The 12,092-nt window shown below is 39.8% G+C and overlaps 2 protein-coding genes across 2 annotated transcripts in view; one reads left to right on the top strand and one right to left on the bottom strand.

Moving 5' to 3' along the window:
- The window catches only part of mvp (major vault protein), a 204,868-nt gene that overhangs the window by 34,076 nt on the left and 158,700 nt on the right, over window positions 1–12,092 (top strand). The window lies entirely within an intron of this gene.
- The window catches only part of LOC146982359 (uncharacterized), an 8,993-nt gene continuing 8,881 nt past the window's right edge, over window positions 11,981–12,092 (bottom strand). Inside the window, exon 4 of the mRNA XM_085783374.1 lies at window positions 11,981–12,064. Within this exon, the coding sequence (XP_085639500.1) occupies window positions 12,048–12,064 (17 nt within the window). The 3' untranslated portion in view covers window positions 11,981–12,047. The remainder of the gene's footprint in view (window positions 12,065–12,092) is intronic.

The following is a 12,092-nucleotide window of genomic DNA, read 5'->3' as shown; positions in this document are numbered from 1 at the left end:
CTGTGTGTCTCCACTGTAAGATGCCCTGTTGTTTACGTGTCGCGTTGCCACGGTTACGGCTCAGCCCATTTCCTCTCTCTGACCCATAATAAACGGCTGTGGAGCTGCAGAGAGGGAGTCGCCACACTCATTACTGTCAACAGCATGGATGGATGGATGGATAGATAGATAGATAGATAGATAGATAGATAGATAGATAGATAGATAGATAGATAGATAGATAGATAGATAGATAGATAGATAGATAGATAGATAGATAGATAGATAGATAGATAGATAGATAGATAGATAGATGGATAGATAGATAGAATGATAGATAGATAGAATGATAGATGGATGGATGGATGGATGGATGGATGGATGGATGGATGGATAGATAGATAGATAGATAGATAGATAGATAGATAGATAGATAGATAGATAGATAGATAGATAGATAGATAGATAGATAGATAGATAGATAGATAGAATGATAGATGGATGGATGGATGGATGGATGGATGGATGGATGGATGGATGGATGGATAGATAGATAGATAGATAGATAGATAGATAGATAGATAGATAGATAGATAGATAGATAGATAGATAGATAGAATGATAGATGGATGGATGGATGGATGGATAGATAGATAGATAGATAGATAGATAGATAGATAGATAGATAGATAGATAGATAGATAGATAGATAGATAGATAGATAGATAGATAGATGGATAGATAGATAGATAGATAGATAGATAGATAGATAGATAGATAGATAGATAGATAGATAGATAGATAGATAGATAGATAGAATGATAGATGGATGGATGGATAGATGGATAGATAGATAGATCTATGGGTCAATTTTCACTTTTACAGATGTAAACGTTTCCATAAAGGTTTAAAACTGCTTCAATTAAAAAAGTTAAAGAGACGAAACTGAAACTGCTCAGTGTTGTTTCCATCCAGGGTGTGTGTGTGTGTGTGTGTGTGTGTTCTTGTACATGCTACGTTGTGAGGACCGGAACAAGTTTTTAACCAACAGACTGAGGACATTTTTGGGAAGTGAGGACATTTTGGCCGGTCCTCACTTTTTCCAAGGGCTGTTTGAGGACGTTAAGATTTTAGGTTATAATTAATAAGTAAGAGTAAGTTTAGGCATTTGTTTTGGATGGTTAAGGTTATAGGGTTAGGGGCTAGGGAATACATTATGTCAATGACATGTCCTCACTAAGATAGAAGTGCAAGGATGTGTGTGTGTGAGCAGAGATGGACAGAGTACTCCACCCCAGTACTTGAGTAAGAGTACAAATACCAAATACTACTGGTCAAATTGTACTCTGTTACAAGTAAAAGTAGCTCAGTCGACATGTTACTCCAGTAAGAGTAAAAAAGTACTTGCTTTTAAAGGTACCTAAGTATCCAAATAACATCAATGGATGACTCTAATTGTTTCTAAATGAATGTAAGGAGCTTTTAACTCTTGTTAGTGAGAATGAACTCTTTGAAAGCAGCTGCACTGATGTGCTGCTTTTAGGGGTTAGGGTTTCCTTCACAGACAAACACAGCTTGTGTCCAATAGGATTTTAGAAAAAAAAAAGGGCCTTCCTACTAACTAACTCCAGTAAAAGTACTAATATTTGTCTTGGAAATGTATTCAAGTAAGAGTAATAAGTACCAAAGAAATCTAATACTCAAGTAAAGTACAAATCCTCTGGATATGTAGGCCTACTTAAGTACAGTACTCAAGTAAATTTACTCCATTACTGTCCACCACTGTGTGTGTGTGTGTGTGTGTGTGTGTGTAGGGCCGTTGTATAGGGGAGAAAGGTGATGATAACTCTAGGGGCCCAGCGCCCAGTGGGGCCCATAAAAAACCCCAGTAGTCTAATCTTTGTATGACTGATTTATTCTGTGTAAGACCATAACTAATACTCATAGTACACTGTAAAAACTCAACATCTTTCCAAGAATGTTTGTCTTATTTCTTGTCCAAATGTCTCATTTCTAGTCAAAACTAATCTCTTTCCACTTAAAATAAGACTCATAACCTAAAAATGAACTTGTTTTTAGATCATTTTCACTTAAATTCACAATAAATAGAAAAATCTGCCAGTGAAAGTAAGTTTTTTGTGCTTGTAATAAGAAAGAAAAACTTGCTCCACTATCAGATTTTTTCTACTTATTCCAAGTGAAAATCTGCTTGAAATAAGTAAAAAGTGTCTAAAAACAAGCTGCTTTTAATGTGATGTGTCTTATTTTAAGTAGAATGAGATTTGTTTTGACTAGAAATGACATTTTGAGTAGAAATAAGACAAATATTCTTGCTAAGATACTTGGGTTTTTGCAGTGTAATGCTGCATTAGCATCAAAACAAAGAAGGCTAAATAATAAATGATAATACATATGTAGTCTAAGAAAAAAAAAAGGAAAAGTTAGGGGGAGGGGCCCACTTTAGTATTCTTTAAGGGGGCCCAGAATTCCTAGCAACGACCCTGTGTGTGTGTGTGTGTGTGTGTGTGTGGTCATGTGACCCATCAGGTTGTGATTCATTGAACTTGATTAAATTGGAAAAAGAAGAAAATTGAACGTGAAGGTAAAACATCTGTTTTTGTTTGTTTACCTCCTCTCTCTCTTTCTCTTTCTCTCTCTCCTCCACCTGCATTAAAACACCCCTCCCCCCCTCCGTCTATTCCCCATCTCATCTCATCTCACACAAACACTTTCTTCTCTTCTCTCCTCTTCTCCTCGTCTCCCCTCCGTCTCCTCATCTGTCCTCCCGTTGCCACGGCAACCGGTCGCTTCATAATTTATAGCAATCTAAAATTCAAATGAAGCAGAGGAGAGGAGAGATCTTTTATTAACAGAGAGGAACCAGACCTCTTCCTCCTCCTCCTCCTCCTCCTCCTCTGCCCCGTCCCAACATCTCCGGCTGCCTCTCTCTCACTCCCTTGCCGACGGTTGCCGTGACAACCCTCTCTCTCTCTCTCTCTCTCATCCTGGAAACAAGGAGCAAAAAAAGAAAGTGTGTTCGCTCCCTGGTCGAGTCTGTCGCTGCCCGAATTCCTTCATGTCACATTAAATAAAACAACAAACCCTTCAAAATAAAAGCATCCACACACACACACAGACACAGGTTAAGACGTTTAAGACGGTTAAGAAAATAAAAGCAGAGAATGAGAAACTGACTGAGCTCAGCAGCCGTCACTATATAGATATATAACAATTACAACATAATTTAGGTTTTTTCTTTTTTACATTTACTGTATATTAGGCTATACATTTATATTGTTATTTCATTTTTATTGAATTTTCAGTTACACTTAATGTCATTCGTTTTTTGTAGGGTTAGGGTTAACCGAATGACACTTAAAGGGATAGTATCATTTTTTTTAAAGTGGGGTTGTATGATCTCCAAATAGCCCCTAAGTACTTTAATTGCAGTAGAAGACTCTCTGCACTCCTCCCGTTAGCAACGCCAGCCCATAATAGCCCTGCCCAGAGATTTACAACATACAGTGTTGTGAACAGACCCAAAGAAACGGCCTATTTTCACGGCCTAAAAGAGGTTTTACCTGAAAAAAAAAAACACAGTTCCATTGTTCACTATAATATAATTTTTTCTAGCCCTTCAAAGTGCAGGAAAAACACAGTTTTTATTTGGACCTAACCAACTCACGTATCCCTCCGCCCAGGGTTAGCGCCCGCCGATCAGCAGTTGGTTAGGTCCAAATAAAAACTGTGTTTTTCCTGCACTTTGAAGGGCTGGAAAAAATTATATTATAGTGAACAATGGAACTGTGTATTTTTTTTCAGGTAAAACCTCTTTTAGGCCGCGAAAATAGGCCGTTTCTTTGGGTCTGTTCACAACACTGTATGTTGTAAATCTCTGGGCAGGGCTATTATGGGCTGGTGTTGCTAACGGGAGGAGTGCAGAGAGTCTTCTACTGCAATTAAAGTACTTAGGGGCTATTTGTAGAACATACAACCCCACTTTTAAAAAATGATACTATCCCTTTAATGACAACGTCATGGCATCATTGACATAATATGTCATGTCACTCTTATGATGATGATACCTTCAATTAAAGTGTTACATAATTTTCAGCTTCTAGTATTTTGTTATTAACATGTTATTAACAGTTAATCTCCTGGTTTTAATCTGTTTTTTTATTATTATTTAAAGGACTGATGTCAGAGAACATCTGTGTTGACTTCACTCTTGTACATTTCTGATATTTTTCAGCGTCAGTGATTCATCAAGTTTTCTACAAACTTTCCACCCGTGTGATTAAACCCAGTGTTTGGTTGAATGAGCGCAATGAGACGACGCAGCGATGATTCATCAGAATGCAGAGACTCCAAAGTGGGGGAGGGGTTGGTGTGTGTGTGTGTATTTAACTGGGATTTATTTATTTCCCTTCAAACAAACATGATCAATACTCCACATCAGTCATCAGGATCAACAGTGTCTTTGATAAATGTTTAGTGTCATTCTGTAGGCAGTCGATTTAAGGCATGCACAGGCACAAAGAGTCCAGTGTCTGGTGACGGCAATCCATAATCAATAATCAATACTAGGAGTGGTGGCAGTGACCTCATGCTTACAGCGTCCCACTGCCCGGCCGGGTAGAAAAAGCAAGCAGGAAGCAGGTTATTATTACTATAGGCAGCAGCGTTAACTTACAAACAGTAGATAATACCATGTGATACAAAAGATCCGGTGGATGAGAGGAGAAATATAAAAATACAAAGATCAGGTGTCAAAGAGCTTTTACAAAAGAAAGGAACATGAGAAACCAGAGCAAGAAATAAATAAACAAACTAACAACGACAAACAAACTAACTAATAAAGAATAATCGGAACAACAGGAGTTAAAGTTTGTTCGGTCAGAGACGAGATGAAAAGTCCTCGGGAAGATTTTCACAAAGCTTTTCTATACCTTATGATTAAATATGTTATATTATTACATAAACAAGACTGATCTGTTTAATATCCAGTAATATTTCATCTATAATTGATAATAATATAATGATCTTTTACTATTGTGCCATTTCATTTCCAGTTTTGGTCCAAACAATGTCCTAAATTGTGAAGTTTGAATGATGTAAAATGTTAAAATGTCACCATAAGAAATGTAAAATCTAAATAAAATCCAAAATATATAAATATTTATTAACTAAACAACAGTCGACGTGATGGTTTATATATTATATAAATATAAATATCATTTCATTTTGGACATAACATCCCAACTTTGCACAAATTATGTCAATGAATGTTTCATTTTCTTTTCAAAATAAGAGTTTCTGCTGCTGAATCTTCCTCAGAACTTTTCATCTCTTGGTGTAAACAATATATATGAACACAATACAAGTGTTTGTGTGTGTTCTGTGTTCATATTGAAGTGGAGGTTTCTTATTTACAGGTATTTATTTACGCTGCAGCAGTGAAACAAAGTAAATCTTGAGTTGTAACAGTCGGAGCGGTGAAGCGACGTGAGAGGTAGCGCAGGCAGAGTCCGTAGAGCCGCGGAGAGGAAGCGACGCCGAGCGCTGAGCGTTCAGTTCATCTGACTGGTGCATAACGGGACGATTAACAGGCATGCTACATACAGGACGGGACGGTGGGGGGGGGGGGGGGGGGCAGCTTCACATTGTACCAGAGTGAATGGAACTGTTTGTTGTAAAACAGCATCTTCACGTCAACATTCAGGTCGTCATAAGCTCCGCCCCCAAAGGTGAGTGAGTGGTCAGGAAACGCACGGAAAGAAACAGAGGAAACTTTAAAAGGATAATAACCGTTTTTTACAATCTGGACCTTATTTCTAGCATAAAATCTGATAATTTCAATTACAAGTGGTTGTGATGAAATGAGCTCCAGCCGAGAGGCGCGTATATCTGTATAATGGAGTCTACAGGGCAGCAGAATGCAGCCTCTAAATAACACATTATCTGCAGAGGAGAAACTCCTTCATTTCACCAATATTTAGTTCTGATAGGCTAGTGCTATTCCCCTCTGAGTCCGGGGTTAGCTGTTATCAACATCCGGGGTCTGTAGGTTGACCTACTGACCTCTGACCTGCATGATGATGTCATCTCTGAGCGCCGCGCGGCTCATTCTGATAATAATCATTCTGCTTCGGCATTCGGGTCCATTTTTATCTCAACTAGCCGGAGCTTTAGTGAGTCCAGGTTGAGGAGAGGAAGACTGTGGAAGCTGAACTTCATCCAGCTGCTCATTTTGTTCTGACGAGTCAGAAACACGCAGAAACGAACCGTAGCATTAGCAGTAGCAGATAGTAGGTCAACCTACAGACCCCGGATGTTGATAACAGCTAACCCCGGACTCAGAGGGGAATAGCACTAGCCTATCAGAACTAAATATTGGCAGGGTTCCTACACATTTGAAATTTCCAAATTCCATACCTTTTCCAGACCCTAATTTCCGGATTTCTCTGTAAAAAAATTCTAATTATTTGTGATATTTGAGTAAATAGATGTGCATAATATGAAAAAAAGCATGCAATTTATCATTTGTTTTCATTATTGTGTATGCTATTATGTAACCAAATAATTTCCTGGAGATTGTAGCTAGGTATAATAGCGCATACGAAATAATTAACCCAAATAACTTCAGATGAGACCAAACCCAGAGAAGTATTAAGATAAATATATTTCCATACAATAGTTTCCATTTTCCATACTTTTCCAGACCTGGAAATGTATAAAACCAAATTCCATACTTTTCCATACTTTCCATACTTGCGTAGGAACCCTGTATTGGTGAAATGAAGGAGTTTCTCTGCAGATAATGTGTTATTTAGAGCCTGTAGACTCTATTATACGGATATACGCGCCTCTCGGCTGGAGCTCATTTCATCACAACCACTTGTAACGACACCAAAGTTATCTGGGGGAGGAAATGATCGGATTTTATGCTAGAAATAAGGTCCAGATTGTTAAAAAAAACGGTAATTATTATCCTTTAAGATTTAAAAATGTGGCCTCGCCTCTACACAGCGACGCCGTCTGATTGGTGCAGAGTTCAAACGTGTCGCTGCTTCAAACCTTTCGTCTTCAATGTTTTCTAAAGAACAAACAAACCAACAGAACGGTCTCCATGACGCTGCAGCAGAGGGAGGAAGTGAGGGGGCGGGGCTTCATACCATATATGTACATACACAGTGCTGCTCTGCTGGTGCTCTCCTAAATACTGTAAACATGCTATAGGCTATAGGAGGAGGAGTCAGTCCGTCCACCAGAGCAGCGCCACAGTCCAAACACCCCAACTGTCCGTCCTCAGAGTGTCCATCAGCACACACACACACACACACACACACACACACACACACACACACACACACACACACACACATACACACAACACAGACACACACACACACTCCGGCGTTTGGCACAGCGTCACATCGAGGCTCTGACGAGACGAGGACCTGACGAGCTCGATGAGAAACGTGGTTCTTCACATCGTGTGAAAGTGTCTTCAAGAGTTTTTTTTGAATGAGTTGCATCAGAACCAGAACTCGACCCGGTTGGTCCAGAGCGTTCCACTGAGATGGTTACATTCGTCCAATCAGGAGCCAGAGTCCAAGGGTTCGTTAAAAAGCCGTAACAGACAAAGATCCTCAGAGCTGCACCCGGGTTTACATCATCGGTGGACTCAACCTGTGTCTTACACATTTCATCTTTCTCTCGGTACGTTAATGCTGCGTTCAAGACAACTCGGAAGTCGGAAAACAAACGAGCTCCGAGTTGTAAAAAATGAATTGAACGGCGTCGAACTCGGAAATTACAGGTCGGGGACTCGGGTATCATATCAGAACTCCGACTTTCCGATTTGACGTCACGACAACATTAATAAAACATGGCAGCCCTCGTCTTAAACAGTTAGAATTTAGACATTTTAAGTTCTTTGTTGAGGTTTGAATGCATATTTTTGTGTATTATTGCAGTAGCCTATATAAAATACGTTTATATTAAGCTGTGATTGTTGTATGATGTGAAATTGTGTTCCTCGTATGTGACGGAAATAACGTTTAACTGTTATCAAGGCTGTGACATTATATGTGCACTCATCTGCAGCGTCTCCTCTCCTCCAAAATAAACATCATTTACTGCTGCAGTGATTTTTCCTATTCAGCTATGAGCCACAATATGCCAAACTTCCTTCAGGTATCCATGTTTTTTTTTCTCCCGAGTTCCTGCAGCGTGAACGCAATGATGTCGGAAGTCGGAAATTTCCGAGTTGGGAATCCCGACCTCCGAGTTGTTATGAACGCAGCATTACACTGAGAAAGTGACAAAATATTTTTGGACAAATGATTCAAAATTCAATAAAGATATGCATTAAAATTAAAATAAAACATACTGTGAAAGTATCAAAGCCTCAGTCCACAGAGAAATGCACACAGCCTGTATTCAGAAACTGAGCCTTAAAACCAGCCGTCAGGACTTCCTGTCACTTTGTGATGTCACAACTAAGCCCCGCCCCCTCACCACCTGGACCAACAACTTTGCAGGATTTGGTTTTATTTTGAAATCTGCTCTACACTGCAAAAACTCAAAATCTTTCCAAGAATATTTGTCTTATTTCTTGTCAAAATGTCTCATTTCTAGTCAAAACTAATCTCTTTCCACTTAAAATAAGACTCATCACCTAAAAATTAACTTGTTTTTAGATAATTTTCACTTGTTTCAAACTAATATTCACTTGAAATAAGTAGAAAAATCTGCCAGTGAAAGGAAGTTTTTTTGTGCTTGTAATAAGAAAGAAAAACTTGCTCCACTATCAGATTTTTCTACTTATTTCAAGTGAAAATCTGCTTGAAAGAAGTAAAAAGTGTCTAAAAACAAGCTGCTTTTAATGTCATGAGTCTTATTTTAAGTAGAATGAGATTTGTTTTGACTAGAAATAAGACAAATATTCTTGGTTAGATTTTGAGTTTTTGCAGTGTATTTTTTATTGGATCAGTCAGCTGCAGGTAATAATAATATATGTGTGAGTTTGACCCCTCTCAGCTTCTGTACTCTGGAGAATAACTGTCCATTACAATTTAGACGAAGTTTCAGGCTCATGTGAAACTATTAAAATGACTTAAAATCTCTGTATTTCATTAACAGGGAAGAAAAAACAGTGTCTGTCTGTTGTGTGACTGCGACTTTGTCCCACTTGTTATTTTAATATCAAATAAACGTTTCTAAATTAAACTAAACGACCCAAATACACGACAGAGACAACAACAACCTGTGTCTGTGTCCTTCAGGAGGAGAAAGGAATGAGACAGGAAGTCAAACTGAACCCGATCCTCCACTTCATACGCAACGTAACATTAACCAGCTCGATGAATGGAAGGAAGGACCACTCTGCCCTTCAGAGAGAGAGTGTGTGTGTGTGTGTGTGTGTGTGTGTGTGTGTGTGTGGTCAGGGAGAATAATTAAATAGGTTTGAATCAGAGACTCGACTCCAATCTGTTAGGAGCTACAACACAGGAGCACTTAGACGTCCACACAAACCACAACGCAGCAGCAACAACACAACACAACACAACGTCCCTCTGCCTCTTTAACTGCAGCTTCTGGCCAGATGTTCACACAGAGGTGGACAGGTCTCTAACTCAGACTTTTACAACAACAACATAGAATATTATTTAGATTAGCCATATCAGCAACATTACTACACTAGGGTTGCCTTTTTTCAACTCAGAAATATCTCAAGGATTAGAGGCTTTCTCTCAGATAAACCCATGCATGCTTTTGTCATGAGCCGGCTTGATGACTGTAACTCTCTGTTTATGGGTCTTCCAATCAAAACAATCCACAGATTACAACTTATCCAAAATTCAGCTGCACGGGTTCTAACCATGACAAAAAGAGCAGACCACATGACTCCATCCAATCCTCCGCAACCTTCACTGGCTCCCTGTTGTCTTCCGAATTCAATTTAAAATACTACTTTTGGTTTATAAAGCAGTTAACGGTCTGGCTCCACAGTAGCTATCTGACCTGTTATCAGCTCACAATCCTTACTGGTGGACTGCTCAGCTCACAGAGTAGAGATCTCCTCCATGTGCCCAGAGGCTTTACCAAAGCAGGCGACATGGCCTCCTCTGTTGCTCACCCTGAGGTTTCTCCAATTTTTTCCCTGTTAAAAGGGTTTTTCCATGGAGTTTTTCCTCAGTCGATGTGAGGGTCTAAAGGGCAGAGGATGTTGTTATGATTCAAAACAAAGAAAAACACGCACTCTCCAAAAAACTTTCAGGAACAAACTGAAGAGGTGCATGGCCAAAAGTTGCACTTAAAGAAAAAGAAGAAAGGCCAGCAGCACTCGTGTCCTTCTCATTGTTTTTTATTGCAAACTGCGTCGGCGCTTAACACACAATGAGAAGGACACGAGTGCTGCTGGCTTTTCTTCTGTTTCTTTAAGATCTTTAAGTTGTTATGATGCCATGTGAAGCCCTTTGAGACAAACTGTTTGTAAAAACGGGCTATACAAATAAAACGTCCTTGCCTTGCCCTTATCATCTATGCACCTAAAGAGTTGAATAGTGTACTACATGATCTCAGAAATGCTCCAACGTTGTGCTCCTTCAAAGCCAAACACAAGACTTTTCTGTTCTGTTTAGCTGTGCATTTCCTAAAATCTCTTTGTGTGTATGAACTTCTGTGTATCCTAGTATCTATTGCTGTTTTTAATATGTTGTCCACTGCAAAAAATCTTTCCAAGAATAGGCTATTTGTCTTATTTCTTGTCAAAATGTATAATTTCTAGTCAAACTAATCTCTTTCGACTTAAAATAACTTGTTTTTAGATCATTTTCACTTGTTTCAAACTAATTTTCACTTGAAATAAGTTAAAAAAAATCTGCCAGTGAAAGCAAGTTTTTTGTGCTTGTAATAAGAAAGAAAAACTTGCTCCACTCTCAGATTTTTCTACTTATTTCAGTCTTCTTTTGAGTATAATTAGATTTGTTTTGACTAGAAATGACATTTTGACTAGAATAAAAGAATAAGACAAATATTCTTGGTAAGATAATGAGTTTTGCAGTGTAATATCTCTATGTAAAGCACTCTGAACTGCTTCTGCATGATATGGTGCTATATACTGTAAATACATTTGAATTTGAATTATATACGACTGTTTCAGTGGCCTGGAATTAACCCTATTTCCCATAATAAGCCCTAGACCTTTAGTCCACAGACAGGTGAGTCCACAGGTGAGTCCACAAGGGATCTGATCTGGTTGGTCGGTTGCGGCTTTTTAACTCTGACGCTGAGTGTGTTTGTGTTGAACTGTGGAACGAGCTTCCTGTTCTCAGACGTGACGTAGCAGCGTTGGCGTTGTGTCGAACCTTCGGAGTTTGAACGTGTGTGCGGCGCCCAACAACAACAACTATTCATCAGTTCATCACCCGTCGCTCCGTCCGTCCGTGTTTCTTTCTCTTTCTTTCCCTCCGTCTCAGTTTCAAGTTTCTACTTTTTTTTCTTTTCTTTTTGGCATCAAAAGGTGAACAGCACAGCACCTCCTCCCACAGTTTGCTGCTGCAGAGCTGCTGCTGCTGCACCGGCGGTGGCGCGTCGGAGAAGACCACCGGAGTAATCCAGCTTCCCATAGAGACGGATGTCCGTTTCCACGACAACAGACACACTTGTTCATCGCATGTTGAGAGAGAAAGTGTAGATGTAGATAGAGAAAACAGTCTGAGGAGGAGGAGGAGGAGGAGATGAAACGATGCATCGCTCCACATCCAGATGGGGCGTCGTGTCGGTAGCAGCGGGCGGAGCAGTGGGGGGGTGGAGGGGGGGGTCGGGGGGGAGGTAGAGCGTCAGGCAGACCATGCTCGTCGTCGTCGTGCAGCAAGAAACAACAGCAAAGAAGAGGAACTGATTTTTTTTTGTGGTTTTTCATCCGGTGCAGGCGCTTGAGAACGATATAGTGCTTCAGGAGGAGGAGGAAGAGGGAGGAAGACTGGGGGTGGGGGGCTGGGATGGGGGGGAGGGGGGGTCCGGGGAGTCGCTGTGTTGTCAGTCTGCAGAGGATTTCATCAGGATTTCAATATCACTGCAGAGAGAAGAGGAGAGGTTCACTG

Source organism: Trachurus japonicus, chromosome 8 (genome assembly GCF_045865225.1).
Source record: "Trachurus japonicus isolate A0001 chromosome 8, Traja_1.0".
Lineage (NCBI taxonomy): Eukaryota > Metazoa > Chordata > Actinopteri > Carangiformes > Carangidae > Trachurus > Trachurus japonicus.
The sequence above is the reverse complement of the archived record's forward strand: the minus strand, read 5'-3'. Positions and strand labels throughout refer to the sequence as shown.